At 43.1% G+C, this 16,062-nt stretch overlaps 1 protein-coding gene and 1 pseudogene across 1 annotated transcript; both read left to right on the top strand.

Moving 5' to 3' along the window:
* The window catches only part of LOC141562568 (alpha-globin transcription factor CP2-like), a 27,073-nt pseudogene extending 17,334 nt beyond the window's left edge, over positions 1-9,739 (top strand).
* A 45-nt stretch (positions 9,740-9,784) lies between these two features.
* LOC141562567 (UDP-GlcNAc:betaGal beta-1,3-N-acetylglucosaminyltransferase 7-like) lies at positions 9,785-14,948 on the top strand. The gene is given in 5 exon segments (XM_074302573.1): positions 9,785-9,889; positions 9,999-10,574; positions 13,284-13,475; positions 13,477-13,638; positions 13,640-14,948. Coding segments are annotated over 5 exon segments (1,122 nt in total). The 3' UTR covers positions 13,727-14,948.
* Positions 14,949-16,062: the final 1,114 nt, after the last annotated feature.

Raw genomic sequence — 16,062 nt, 5'->3', positions numbered from 1 at the left:
ATTTTCTCACATATGTGAGTAAAGAGAGACTTGATTAGGAGAGACCTTGATCAATTTGATGAATTCCCCAATAAACATGGAGAACATAATAACAATATTGTTGAGAGAAATATCTCTGAGAGACTTTAGAACTCTGCTTAGTTCCAAGACAAATCAAGATTCTACAAGTCTAAAGAAAAAGCAAGCCCAAATGTTAGGTGATGGGCTCAAAAATGCAAAATGAGACAGTTGTTTTTGGAAGTTAGCGATGAGAGGATTTGCTTTGCTTGACTATGCCTGTTTATTGCAAGTTTTTGGTTTCCTTTTTCTTTTTTTGTTATTCACAAGATAAAGGAAGTGGGAAGGAGAGGAAAATACTTTTTAGCTGAAACAATAATTAATTTTTAAAAAGGAAATAAAAAAGGAGTTAGGGGTCTAGGAAAAGGGAGGGAATAGTTCTGTTGTATTCTGACCTGTTTCAGAACACATTTGGGAATAATGTTATCACACCGTATTACTGAGGATAAGATGGAAAGCATCATAAATTGGGGGAGCATGAGCAGGATGTTCCTGGATGGAGCTCTGGCTATTTGAGGGTCCATAGAAGAAAAGGTTCACTGCAGTTTTTGGTGAAGTGCAAAGAATGTTGGAATCCCAAGTCACCTGCTTCCTACTTGTGTCATCTTGAACATGTCACATCTCTAGGCCTCAGTTTCTCCATCTGGAAAAATGACAGGTTTGGACTAGATGGTCTCTGAAGTTCCAGTTCATTTTAGAGTTATAACCCTGGGATGCTAGAAGTCTTTATGATTCTTTTTCACCTTTAAATCTGTGATTCTCCTGTAATTCAGACCCATTTTCCTCATGGTCTTGGGAGGAGAGAGAGGCTAGCAAATCAGTGATTGCCCTTCCTCTCTTGGGGAATGCATCCTTGTGAGTGACAGTAAGATTAATGATAGGAGAGAGGGGTACAGGATCTGTATGCTAACCACTGACTCTTCCTCCTTCCTTTTATGGCCCTGGAGATAGAGACACCCTGATTACCCTGCTAGCCTGTGCCTGTGTGTGAACAGCAGCAGATATTGCACTGTGACTTTAGGACTTCCATGGGGTAAAGTGGGTAAAGTGGGGCTGTGTCAGCACCTTCTGATGTAGCTGTTGCTACCCAAAGCTCTCTTGGATGAAGACTGAGGCTTCTAGAAACCAAGTTTGAAAGAGGACATTTTGAACCTGGAGCAGGAAAAGGAGAGATCCTATAATAATAGGAGATGGCAAATGCCAATTTTGAGAATCTAGTTGGGCTGATGAACTTAGAACGGGAGATGGATTTCCAATGTTCTCGCCTCATCTCTTCCTTGTCACATTTCCCCCTTGTTAAAGTCTCGGATTCCATCTGTTGGGATCCTGGAATACTCTACTCTATTATTCTATACCATGCCATACCATACTGTATGATACTGCTCCCCCCACTCCTCTTTTTTTTACTCCTCCGCATGAGCAATAGCCGTGGGTGGTTTGGGTATTTCCCTGACAGCTCAGAAGATCTGAGTGAGCAAGTGAAAATGGTTTATGAGATGGCTACAGGTGGGAGTGCCTCAAGTCTTTGCTTTCATGATTTCATTTCCTTTAATAAACCATGTGATCACAGTGTAAAGGTGAGACTAGTTGATTTATTCAACCTCTTCCCATTTAATCTACGTGATAAGATATGGAGTCAGTCTCACTCATTGACCTTGGATTAAATATGAAAAGTCATTATGGAATGATATTGCACAAAATTAGTTTTCTAATAGGTTGGAGAAACTTGACCACTTCCCAGGGGTTGTCTATATATGAATCATCTCGGGGGCACAATGGAAACAGTGTTAGATTTGAGGTCAGGAAAACACGAGTAATGTCTTTGCACTGCCCATTTTTAAACAAGAAGACTCAAATTTGCTCCCTGATAACGAGAATTCAGTCTGAAAGCTGAAGTGAAGTGATCATCAATCAGATGAAGAAAATTAACCTGAAAATGTTTTATAACATCATGACATTACTTATACTTATATATAAATTATGTATTACATTATATTTTACTATATTATAAATTATACTATATACTATTAAGTATAAATTATACTATTATAAATATACAGTATAAATTATTATACTCATAAAATTATAAATGATACTATATAAATATAAGTACAATATTTATCACAGATAGATAGATAGAGGTGTGCTTTGTACTGCTACCTTTCCTGCAGGAAAGCTCCTTGATGAAATATATATCTCTGGGCAGCTAGATGGCGCAGTGGATAGAGCACCAGCCTTGAATTCAGGAGGACCTGAGTTCAAATCTGGTCTCAGACACTTAACACTTCCTAGCTGTGTGACCCTGGGCAAGTCACTTAACCCCAGCCTCAGGGGGAAAAAAAAACCAACCCAAAAACAAACAAACAAACAAAAATGAATTATATATCTCAATTGAGGACAGTCATGAAATCCAAATGCTGGAGGACTTCCAGAAATTAATGGCAAGTTAATGACAAGTATATTTCTAGTGGTATTCCATGACAGGTGACTACAGGACACTGTCAAAAGCTTGAGGACTAGAGATGGAACAGGCAACAGATAGAATCTTGATATAGATATTTCACTATCCCTAGGAATAATTGACCCTAATGCAAATCCGACACAACTGAATACTGTGGGGTTCCTTTGGGACCCTGCAAAGAGGATATCCCTGTTTATTCAAGGATGTTGTATTCACTATGAAAACACAGGGGGGAAAAGGATATACCATTCACAGTACAGACTGACATCTTCAAGGAGGATGAGAATGGAGAATACAGGGAACACTTCATTCAGTCAGCTGTCAAATCAAAGTTTAAGCAGACAGGAAGCAAAAAAAAAAAATGGACACAGAGAAAATAGAGAAGCAAATAGGAAAAATGCCAACTTCCTGAGATAACAATACTCACAGAGTATTCTCTAATGGCCTGAGATCACATATGTTAATAATTCTCCATCATCTGGCTTTAACAGTTCCCATAGCAGTTTTTCAGTTGGAGAAAGGAATGGTTTATCAAACCACTAGCCAGAACCACTTCCTCCAATTGTAGATAAACCTGCCAACTATTACCCCTCAGGAAGATCAACAGTAGTTACATTCTAACTGACTCTTCATCTTCTCAAATTTTTGACAAACTTCTCAGGTGTAGATTTATTGAAGTTAAGCAGAAATGACATTATCCACATTTGTGGCCTTGCTGATGGAATTCAATTCTTTAATGCCTTAAAAGGGTGGATGGTGAGGTTCAGGATGATGATTTACATTTGCCAGACATCTTTGAAATTGAGGGAGAAACAACAATAACAGTAGCAAAAGCAGCAGCATCTTCAATAATGCTTTCTTTGTGTACCATGCCATCTATTTGGAAGAACGAACAACTATTGAGCTGACAGAGAAAATTACTCAGTTTTTGAGTATTTCCCCTTGCCATATCAGTCAGATCTACAAACAGGAGCCAACAGGAACCATGTGCTCATCAGTGATGAGGTGATTCAGAACTTTCATGAGGAAGCTTGTTTTGTTCTGAACACAGTGAAAATTGAAATCAATGATAGCTTTCATATCTTAATGAAAAAGAAGAGAGAGCATCCCTTGTTGAGTTTCACCCCTTGGACACACCCCTTTTTGCAGTGGGATATGGATAGAGAGTTGGAAGTCTGCAGGAGTCTAACTGATGGAGAATGGGAGGTGGAATGGTACTATGCTCTGAAGATGCAGTCCCAGCCCTTTTGCCACACACAGATTCCTGTCTGGCATTTCGTTCCGCATCTATTTCTGGACTGGGTTGTTGAATATTCATAGAAACTTGTTGCATCATTTAGGTTTTATGTAGGGTATAATGATTATGAGAACTATATGATATTTAATTGAAAGATATTAAATTTTATGATAATCTAGAACCATGTAATTTTTTCTAATATGTAAATAAAAATTAATCTCTGTATTCTTTGAATTAGTCAACTCGTCCATGACATTACTGCAGTCTCAGCTTTCACTGCAGTATATTTCTTTCTGGAAAGCAGAATGATGGGGAAAATGTTTCCCCCCCCCCCCCATGCACAATGTAGCCTACCATTGTCCTCTTACTCCCTTCCCACCCTCACCCCCTCCCAACTCCTAAATCCATTAGTTTGTTTTAAATCCTTATGTGGACAGCGTTTTTCTTTGTGAGTCTTTTGTCTTGTCCTGTATTATGTGTGTTGCTGAGAAGAACTGAGTCATTTATAATTAGTTGATCATCACAGAGTGTTGCTCATCTTGTGTGTAATATTTTCTTGGTTCTGCTCATTTTACTTTTCATCAGTTCATACAAGTCTTTCCATGTTTTTTTTCTGAAATCTGCTAGTTCATCATTTCTTATTGCACAATAATATTCCATTATGTTCATATATGATAACTTATTCATCCATTCCCCAACTGATGGATATCCCTTCAATTTCCATTATTTTACTACCATGAACAGGGCTGTTGTACATATATCTATCTGGACATGTTGAAGATCCTTTCCCCCTTTTTATTATCTCTTTGGCATTGCCCTCTTGACATCACATGGTGATCCTGCATTGTGAAACGTGAGTTTTATGTGGATGACAGAAGAAACTGTTTTAAAAAATAACCCATTAATAGTCTTCAAGATATGAAAAACAAAATAGAGGTGCTTACATGAAGGATCTGAGCATTGATTACTTCCAAAAGTTATTTTTTCCTAGTGATGTTCTCAGACATTTCTTTTAATATATAGGACCTTTCCCCCTCATTCTATCCTATGTCTTCATTCCTAGTGGTCAGAGGTACTTTTGTTTAGGTAGTGTTCTTGAGTACTTTTAAAAAGTCATTCCCATCAAGTACAAAGAGCCCTAGAATAGGAAACAAGACCTGGGTTCTAGGCTCTGCATCAGTTCACTCTGTGATCCTGGGCAACTTAATCCTTTTGGTATTCTCTTTCCTCATCTATAAAATAAAGAATGTGAGGTCTTTTTTTAGCTCTAAAATCTAGAATTCTATGACCCTATTTATATTCACACCCTTTCCCACGTTTTTGTTCTTTTTTTTTATCATTTAAAAAAAATGATTGTTTCTATGACTATGGCTATTCCTTTTTTTATTTTCACACAGATTGTCAAGAATTTCCTTTATAGATTAAGTTAGGGCTGAAGAATACAAAGTTTAAAGATTCTGTATGGGTTTGGATTTTTTAAAAGCATTTATAAAGTTTGGTTTTTATACAAAGGACATTTTTGTTTATTAAAGCTACCCTGCAATATTGTCTAATTCCTTTTGGTTTAAAGCAAATTGAAAATCTTTAAGGAAGATGATTAAAATGGTTTCTTGGGGGAAATACTATATACAGGGTGTCCCAAAAGTCTTAGTGTAGAATTAAGCTATTAAAGTTTAAACTAACTCTCTCTGTCTCTCAGTCTCTGTCTCTGTCTGTCTGTCTCTCTCCCTTTGTAATATATATCCCCCAGTTAGGGAATGGATAAATAAGCTATCATATATTAATATAATGGAATACTATTGTGCAATAAGAAGTGATGAACTAGCAGAATTCAGGAAAAAACATGGAAATATTTGTATGAACTGATGAAAAGTAAAATGAGCAGAAGCAAGAAAACATTACACACAAGATCAGCAACACCCTGTGATAATCAACTATAAATGACTCAGTTCTTCTCAGCAAGGTGACTTCAGACATTTACTAGCTGTGTAACCTTGGGCAAGTAACTTAACCTGTTCTCTTCCCTCCTACCCCTTCTACCCCCTCCCCCCCAAAAAAAAACCTAAAAAAAGAGTGAGTTAGAGGGGTAGCAAATTATAGTGAAAACATTTAGTGTTCAAAGTGTCCAAATTTGGAATCAAGAGATCAGGTTTGAATATTTGCTCAGACTCTTCTACCTATTGGCAGTGTGACCATGGGTCGGTCATAGCAATTCCAAACTGGAGAGCATCCATCTCACTCAAATTTCTCATTTTACAGATGAGGAAACTGAGAGGAAAGGACCTACAACATGTCCAGATAGATATATGTACAGTAGCCCTGTTCATGGTGGTAAAATATTGGAAATTGAAGGGATACCCATCAGTTGGGGAATGGATGAATAAGCTATCATATGTGAACATAATGGAATACTATTGTGCAATAAGAAGTGATGAATGAGCAGATTTCAGAAAAAAACATGGAAAGACTTGTATGAACTGATGAAAAGTAAAATGAGTGGAAGCAAGAAAACATTACACACAAGATCAGCAATACTCTGTGATGATCAACTGTAAATGATTCAGTTCTTCTCAGCAATGCAAATAATACAGGACAAGTATATATCAAATTGGTTGTCACTGAGTCTTTGTTTGATAGCTTCTAGTAAAGGGAAATCCTAGTCCCTTCTTTGCACTCCCAGCACTTGCTTTGATATGATACTTCAATGGCAAGTTTTTTACCCAACTATAAGATCCTAATTTTTGTTCCATTGGTTGCCTTTTCTTTAATTCAGCTTGACAGAGTATAGGTTTAATATTTTGAGTTCTATTTCATTTCATTCCCTAGATAAAATTCAGCCAGTTTGAACATGTAGATGTTCAAAGTTAGGAGGAGTTAAGATAGAGGTTAAGGTAGGAGGAATGAGGATTAGCCTTTTAGAAAGACTATCCCATGCACAACTGAAAAGGTTCTGAAGACATCGCTGGATTGCTGGCTCAAATGGAGGATCATGGTGGACAATCGAAATATAGCACTCCATTGCTGACTGATCATGCTGCCTCTCTACAGATTTAAGCCAAATAGTAGGTCGATCGATTTTTGACTGCATATTAGGCCCTCAGTGTAATAAGTGTCATACTATGATTCTAAATATTTGAAGGATTGATTGCTCCATTGGAAAATGGGTTAGGCTAGTTCTGTTGAACCCAGAAGGTAGAACTAGGAGAAATAGATGGAACTTGCAGAGAAGTTGACAGCAAAGAACATTTATCTCATAATTGGAACTACCCAAATAGGTTGTTTTGAGAGGCATTAGGTTCCCCCTTATTGGAAGCCTTCAAGCAAAGCCAGATGACCACTTTGGGCACTATTGTATTGGGGATTCTTGTTCAGGGGCTGGAGGGAATGGTTTTTGAGGTCCTTGCAAATCAGAGATTCTCTGAATTAGGATGTATTTCCAGCAGAAGAATTTGATTACTGGTGCCATAGAACTAAAGATTTAGAATCTAAATGAGTCCAACTCCTAATGTTACAGAATTTACAGAACAAAGAAAGTGAAGCTTGGAGAAGTTAAGTAATTGATTCAGGATCCATTGATTTTCTGCAGTAGGGCTGAGAAATTTGGTATTGAGAAAACCACTTGCAACAGGTACCTTAGATGAACAGATCAACAGATCTTTACTTAGTATCTAACATGTATCTAAATCAGTGCTGGATTCTGTACAACACATTTAAACTATACATTTCTGGAAAAGAGGATTTGTCTATTTTTTATAGCCTAATAAGCTCTTCACCCAGAGCCCTATAATTCAGAAGATAGTCAATAAATGTTTTGTTCAATAAATGAATGGGTTCCTGGATTACTGGGGGACAGGTGGACCTGCTTCCTCTTCTGTTAGAAAAAAGGTTGTACTGTATACCTCCATGGTCCCTGCTAGCTCTAAGGGCGACAAATCTATTAAATTTTGTATAGAGAACAACTCTAGGCAGTTGAGGGGAATAGATAATCTTAGATTTAGGCCAGTTAATCTACAGTTGGGGTTGTAGCATTGAGGAGGAAGCCCCCTTCACGAGTGGGGTAGAGATGGGGCAGCTAGGTGGAATAAGGAATAGAGCACAGGCTTTGGAGTCTGGAAGACCTGAATTCAAATTCAAATTTACTAGCTGTGTAACCTTGGGTAAGTAACTTAACCTGTTCTCTTCCCTCCCGCCCCTGCCACCCCCGGAAAAAAAAAAAAAAACACAAAAGAAAAAGAGTGAGTTAGAGGGGCAGCAAATTATAGTGCAAACATTTAGTGTGCAAAGCGTTCAAATTTGGTATCAAAAGATCCGGGTTTGAAAACTTGCTTAAGGGGCAGTGGATAGAGCACCAGCCCTGAATTCAGGAGGACCTGAGTTCAAATCTGGTCACAGACACTTAACACTTCCTAGCTGTGTGACCCTGGGCAAGTCACTTAACCCCAGCCTCAGGGGAAAAAAAAAAAAAAAAAAGAAAACTTGCTTAGACTCTTCTACCTATTGGCAGTGTGACCATGAGTCATAGCAATTCCAAACTGCAGATTGTCCATCTCACCCAAATTTCTCATTTTACAGATGAGGAAACTGAGGTAGAGAGGTGACTGACGCAAGACTATTCTGCCATTCTAAGCTAAGCTATTATGAGAAACGCACACTGGAAATGAATGGTCCCTCTATTATTATAAAGGAATTACTATAATTATTCAAAACGATGGCGAGGCGGTGAGTCAGAGTGCAACTTCCGAGTCTGCTTGTGGCACATACTTACTGGCTGTGCTCCTCGGGACAAGTTTTTTTTTTTTTTAACCTTTGCCTACTTCTCTAAAGACTGAAGCAGAGAGGATGCAGCTTCGCTGTTGGCTGCGACGTGTAAATCCCACGTCCAGTACAGAAATACTAGAAAGGCAGAAGGAAGGAAGGAAGGCGTCCAGGTCACTTAGTAGCAGAAGGGAGACTAGCACCTTAGCACCTTAGGCTCCTGACTCAAAGCTAGATGTCCGTCCTGCAGTTATTTATCTATCTATTTATCTATCTAGACATCTCTCTCTCTCTCTCTCTCTGTCTCTCTGTCTCTCTCTCTCTCTTTCTCTCTCTCTTTCTCTCTCTCTCTCTCTCTCTTTCTCTCTCTCTTTCTCTCTCTCTCTCTCTCTCTCTCTCTCTCTCTCTCTCTCTCTCTCTCTCTCTCTCTCTCTCTCTCTGTCTCTCTGTCTCTCTCTCTCTCTCTGTCTCTGTCTCTCTCTCTGACTCTCTCTGTCTCTCTCTGTCTCTCTCTCTCTCTCTCTCTCTCTCTGTCTCTCTCTCTCTCTATTTATCTGTCTATCCATTCATTCATTCATCCTTTCATTCCTGAGGCTGGGGTTAAGTGACTTGCCCAGGTCACACAGCCAGGAAGCGTTAAGTGTCTGAGACCACATTTGAACTCGGTCCTCCTGAATTCAAGGGTGGTGCTCTAGCCACTGCGCCCCCTAGCTGCCCCCGTCCTGCAGTTATTTCTACTCTTTAACCTTTAGGTCTTTCCTGCCGCTCCCCTCCCGGGCCTTGTGGGCATCTGACCCTGAAGCGCAGAGCCAGCGTGATCCTTTTTAAGCCCAGTTTCGGCCAAGGGAGGGGCGTCTTTTGGTTCCGGACGCTTCCTCGGAAGCGCTAATACAGCCCCGGCGCACTGACATCAGCCCGGGACTTCCCGGCCCGCCCCCTCCTGTCGATGAAGGAGATCTGTTCGATGAGGGAGCGGTAGAAAGTCTCGCCCCGGCCGGGAGAGCCGGGCTCGCAGCCCCGGCTCGGAGAGGCCCCCCGCTTCGGTACGACGGAGCCCCGAAGGCTGCCGGGCACGCGAGGCCAACTGAGGCAAGTGGGGCCGCCGGGTCTCCAGGCTTTCGGAAGTTCCCGGGACTCCCCGCTCCGGGCCACTTCTCCCTCTCTCCAGCCAAAGCGCCGGGACCGTGGACCTCGCTGACACAGGTGGGGGCGGGCCGCCCCTTGGTTAGGCTCCCCCGAGGGAACACGCGCTGTCCCGAGGGGGGACTCCCGATATGTCCGGTGCCTGGAGACAGCTTCTCGGGAAGCGAGGGCGCAGCGCGGACAGGCGGGCTGGCGCTGACCGCGGCCGAACCCGGCCGAGCGAGCTCGGGGCCATGGCCCTGTGTCGCGCGCGCTGGCGGCCGGCGCCCGGCCGCCCGGGGAGGAGGCGGTGCGCGCTGGGGGCAGCGCTCTTAGCGCTCTTAGCCCTGCTGTGGCTGGGTGTAGTGCGGCCGGAGCTCGCTCGCCTGCCCCCCGGGACCCCCCCGGCCTGCCGGTACCAACGCCTCCGCGCGCCCCGACGCCGGTCTGGAGCCGGAGGCTGGCGACGGCGGGCACTCCAACGGCACGGCGGGCTGCGTCTCCACGCAGCCCCGCGTCCTCCCTCGGCAGCCCAAAGAACCCCACTTTCGCGCCTTCCTCCGCCACAGCCACTGCCGCTATTTCCCCCTGCGCACGGACCACCCGGACAAGTGTGGAGGTCGCGTGCGGCTGCTGCTGGCCGTCAAGTCGGCGCCCGAGCACGGCGAGCGGCGAGAGGCCGTGCGGCGCACGTGGGGCCGGGAGCTGCCGGGCCCGGACGCCACCGCCGCCGTGCGCACCGTGTTCTTGCTGGGGAGGGCGGCGGCCGAAGAGGGGCCCCGCGGGGAGGAGCTCCGCCGGCGCCTGGAGCAGGAGGACCGGGCGCACGGGGACCTGCTGCGCTGGGACTTCGCCGACACCTTCTACAACCTCACCCTCAAGGCTGTCAACTTCCTGCGCTGGTTCCAGCGTCGCTGCCCCGGGGTGGAATTCGTGTTCCAGGTGAGCGGAGCCAAGGAGGGCCCTCGGCCGGGCGGAGACCCCGGAGGAGGGAGGGCCTCCAGGGCTGGGGAACTGGGGGAGGGGGAATAGCGGCGGGGAGGGGGAATAGCGGCGGAGAGGGGACTCAAGATCAGAGTGCTGCTAGTTTAGAGCCGGAAAGCATCACGGGAGGGGGCCATCTCGTCCCAGCTCCTCGTTTTACGGAGGGGAAAGCTGAGGAGTGGATGGACTTGTTCAGGTCCTACGTCGAGTTAGGGGCAGAGCCAGGACTGGGACTGGGACTCAGGTGTGGGGCGGAAGGCGCGGGAGGGTGGAACCAAGAGCTGAGTAGGGATCGGGCCGTGGGAAGGTGAGTCTGAGAGCCGGTGGAGTGAGAGGGATAGGGTAGATCACGGCAAGAACCTGGGGGATAGCTGTCATCACTCAGAGAATACTCTGTGGATAATATCAGGACATAAAAGAGAGGGATTGGGTGGTGAGAGAGTGCTGGACTCGGGGCCATGGAGGCGAATTTAAATCCTGCCCCAGACACTTTTTAGTTCTGTGAACCTGGGGGTGTCCCTTAATATCTCTCAAGCTCAGTTTCCTTATCTGTAAAATGGGCTAATAATAATAGCACCCAGTTTCCGGGGTCGTTGTAAGGGTCAAAGGAGAAAATGTGTGTTTGATGCTCTGCAAAGCTTAAGTAATTGTGGCTATGAGAAAACAAGTAATTGTGAATATCAAGGTTTGGAGGCCCCACGGCTTTGCCTTACTTTTGTGATTTCCTTTGCATAATCCCCTGTTTCATAAAGATTTTGTGAGGGTCAAGTGAGATATATACATACACATGTCGCTCAGCCAATAAGCATTTATTAGGCAACTGCTGTGTGCCAGCCACTATTCTAAGTGCTGAGTTACAAGGGCAAAATCTCCAGAAACCTAACAGAGGAAACATGTAAATAACTAAGTGCCTGCTCTATCTACAGGGTAAGTGCCAGGGAATTTTAGAAAGAAGGTGTTCACTGCTGGGGACCAGCAAAGATCTCTTGTGTAAGGGGGGGTTTGTAAGGTGAGACTTGAAGGAAGCCAGGCTATTCTTATCATTTGCCGTTTTTATTATCATCTCATGTGATGCTCACAGCCACCCTTTGCTTGTCAGAGCTGGAAGGAACCTTAGAAATCCTCTCGAATAATCTGCTCGTTTTTCTTAGGTGAAGCAGAAGCACAGATCTAGAAAAGTGAAATTACTTGTTCTTGGTCTCCTGACTTATGACAGATATTGGTATTCCTATTTGATTCATAAGGAAACGGAGGCTCCAAGCAACTCAACTAAACTGACAGCAGCTAGAGTGGCGGAGTTGGGACTTTAATTCGGGTTTCTGATCCCCAGTCCAACATTTCCCCCCTCCCCCTCTATATCATATTGTAGGCACCACTGATTGAGAGGAAGAGGGTGGAATCCAATAATAATAATAATAATAATAATAATAATAATAATAATAAATTGTAAGGTAATTTAAGGTTTGCAAAATTTGTACATTTATTCTCCCAACTTATAAAGATCAATTCTGTTTTGTAGGATACAGAGACTGCATAGTGTCTGGCACATTTCTTATTGGTGTTTGGTTTTTTGGCGACTTATTTTTTTTCTTATTTCATCTTTTTAAAAAAATTATTAAAGCTTTTTATTTACAAAACATATGCATGGGTAATTTGTGACCCTACTTTTTGGCAAAGATATTAGAGTGCTTTGCCATTTCTTTAGCTCAATTTTTGTTTTTGTTTTTGCTGATGCAATTGGGGTTAGGTGACTTGCCCAGGGTCACACAGCTAGGAAGTGCTAAATGTCACATTTAAACTCGGGTCCTCCTGACTTCAGGGCTGGTGCTCTATCCACTACATCTTCTAGCTGCCCCTCTAGCTCATTTTACAGATGAGGAAACTGAAACAAACAGGGATGAATGCCTTGCCCAGGGTCACACAGAACTGTTCGAGGCCAGGTTTGAACTCATGAAGATGTCTTCCTGATTCCAAGACCAGTGCTCTCTGCCCTGTTCCAGCATATGTCTGGCGAATAGTATATGCATAATTGCTCGAATAATTGTTTGATTAGGGCTTTGTAGTATAGTGTGTATAAATATATATATATATATATATATATAAATATAGTATATTTTAAAATATATTATTATATAGAATATAAATATATAGTATATATATGACTATATATGTGACTTATGTATATATAGTAATACATAACTACATAGTGTATATATATATATACTATATATAGTATAAATATAGATATATGTGTATATACATACATATACATACACACACACACACACACATATATATATATACGAGCTCGAATGACTGCTTGATTGGGGCTTTATAGTATAGTGTGTGTGTGTGTATATATATATATATGTATATACAATAAATATAGTATTTTAAAATATACTATATTATATATAGTATATAAATATATATAGTATATATGAACACTGTATATATGGCATTACATAGTTATATATTATATAGTGTATATATATATACTATATATAGTATACATATGCATATATGGGGTGTGTGTGTGTGTGTGTGTGTGTGTGTGTGTATGTAGTATATAAGAGCTGGAATGATTGCTTTGTAGAGGCGGGGAGGCGGGGGAGAAGCGAGTATCCTCCTTCAGAGGGTGTTGAGACAAGCTGGGTCTATCCCCAGGGTGACGATGATGTGTTTGTAAACCCCGCCAATTTGCTGGACTTCCTACGATCCCGACAAGGCGACCCCAGTCTGCCTCAGCTCTTTGTCGGGGACGTGATCGGCCGGGCCTGGCCCATTCGGAACCCTCACAGCAAGTATTACATCCCGCCCGAGCTCTTCAACCAGCCTTACCCACCGTATGCGGGCGGCGGGGGGAATCCTCATGGCGGCCCCGCTGGTGCGGCGCCTGCTGCCCGCCTCCGAGTATTCTCCCCTGTTCCCCATAGACGATGTCTTCCTGGGCATGTGCCTGAAGCGGCTCAGAGTGGCCCCTCAGGCTCACCCAGGCTTCCGGACTTTTGGCATCCACCGGGCCCCGCGCCAACCCCATGAACCAGGATCCCTGCTTCTACCGGGAGCTGCTCATGGTGCACACAGCTGGGGCCCTCTGCCCTGCTTGACATGTGGGAGGCCTGTACACAGCAAAGACTTACTGTGTGCTAAGAGTGCCAGCTTCCTCTGAGTCTCCTCCACTCAAGGGGAGTCCCTCAGCTGCTTTGTCTCTACCTCAGGTACGGTAATGGGACACCGGTGGAACCCCCTGACTTAGGTGGTAAAGGAGCCGGGAGCCCCAGCCCTTAAATCCCCAGGTTAGGAGAGTGTTTTGTGCTTTGGGAGAGAAGGGGCAGGCTTGTAAACCTGGGAAAGAGCTCCCTAGACCTTTACATTTGGAGGCAGCATCTGGAGGACTTGGTTTCCCCTTGTGGCTTGAAACTTTGAGAAAGTAATTTCTTTCTAAACCTCAGTTTCCGAGCCAGTAAATGGGATAGCAATATTTACCCTGCCTATCTGGGGTCGGGGGGATTGTTGGGAGGATCCACTGAGGGAACTGAATGAAAAGTGCCTTGTAATGGGAGACACACAGAAATGGGTGACCAAAACATCTCCTGAGAGCCTTCTCTTCTACAAATGGAGGAGACAGCTTCTGTCAGCTCAGTTTCCGTCTCCTAACTAGAGAAGTGCTCTTTATCTCTGGGGTTGCCGTGGACAGATAGAAGTAGGTGCTTTTTCAGCCACAAAAGAGTGGTTCCATTGGAAGAAAAATGCTTATGGGCACACCTGATATAGCTGTTTTCCTAAAGCAGGAACAGGCTGTGTGCCCAGAAGGGAAGGGAGTTTGAATTCACTAAGACACTTTGGTGATGCTATCCTGAAATGGTGAAAGTTGACTTTTGGACCAGGATATCAAGGGTTAATTCTTCCCCTCCCTCTTAACTGAAAAATCTAAACCTCAGTCCAGTTAGAAATTCAAACCTAATCAGTTAGACCTAGGGTAAATCAGGCTCTAGTCACTGATTTTATTTGTAGTGATCCCTGTCACCATGGTGGCAGGGCATCCTGTGGTTACACACCCACCCACCTCTGGCAGAAACTGAGCTCTGGTGGCTGTACCACTGATTTGAAGAGAAAGCAAAAACATGCAAGAATGAATTAAAATGTCCAAAGTCCTCAGTGTCCCTGCTACTGTGTTTTGATGCCTTAGTTGATTGTTTTTCAAATGTTTTGTTTTTACGAAACCCATATTTCTCAATATATTCTTCCTCATTTCTTTCCTAGGGATCTGTCCCTTGTAACAAAAGTAAAAGGAATAGTTCACCAAAATACACCGACACACCGATCGAGTCTTATGTTGAATGTGCTCTTATGTATTTAAAATCCTCCATCTTTACAAACCTTTTGAATGGGATTTTCCATAAGATTGTTGTTGTCTTAGAATTTGGGCATCCGTTCAAGCTTGTATGTTGACAGACTCAGAGAGGGACCTTAGAGATCATTTGGTCTAATCTCCTAGATTACTCCTTCTAGAGAAGCTAACTCTCCTGTGGCTGCCCCTTTGCCTGAGTCAATGTGGCCTTTCCCCAAAGTGGTTAGTGGTGGAGGCAAGGAATGGCTTTATGGTCTTGAAGGAGAAGGATATTAAATTCGCTTTTTTGTTTTGTTCTCTCTTCTCTTTAGACCTGAACTTCCCTTTCTGAAAAACAGGGTGGAGAGGGAGAGGGACTAAATAGTGTCTGAGGTTTCTTTTAATTTTAGATTTATGGTGCTGTGATCTCTGTCTAGTAATCACTGGTTATGGGCACTTCTGATTCTGAGTTCCCTTTTCTCCAAAATGAGGAAGTTAGCTTTGATGACCTAGAATCTCTTCCAGGTTCAAGTCTAGGATCCTATGAGTACTTTATCATTCATGTGATTTTAATTCTCCAAGTGGGATGCAGTAGTTGGATGATTCTTTCCCAGCTCTTCTGTAGGACTGCCCAGCTTGGGACAGGTAGGTGCAGTAGATAAGAGCACTGGCCCCGAATTTTCAAATTCGCCTCAAATATTTAAAACAAGTTTGAATTTATGATCAAGCAAGTTATAATTCCAGTTGCCTTGCAAAAGGAAAAAAAAAGAGATAAAAAAGGATTGCTCATCTCTATTGGGATGGATCCTGAGACTGTATGAAGGACTGCAATCCCCAGGCAAGGAGCAGATGCTTGTCCCCAGGGGATAATTTCTGGCCTAATTTTTTTTTTTTTAAGATAGTACAGTCTGGATTTTGTTTATTACTTTCATGTAATAAAGAACTTTTTCCCTTGCCTTTTAATTTTTCTTTTATCTTTTTATTTCCTTCCTTCCTTCCATCCTTCCTTCCTTCTTTCTGTCCTTCCTTCCTTCCTCCCTCCCTCTCTTTTGTCCTTCCTTCCCTTCCTTCCTTCCTTCCTTCCTTCCTTCCTTCCTTCCTTCCTTCCTTCCT

The sequence above is a fragment of the Sminthopsis crassicaudata genome, chromosome 3, assembly GCF_048593235.1.
Source record: "Sminthopsis crassicaudata isolate SCR6 chromosome 3, ASM4859323v1, whole genome shotgun sequence".
NCBI classification, from domain to species: Eukaryota; Metazoa; Chordata; class Mammalia; order Dasyuromorphia; family Dasyuridae; genus Sminthopsis; species Sminthopsis crassicaudata.
The sequence above is the reverse complement of the archived record's forward strand: the minus strand, read 5'-3'. Positions and strand labels throughout refer to the sequence as shown.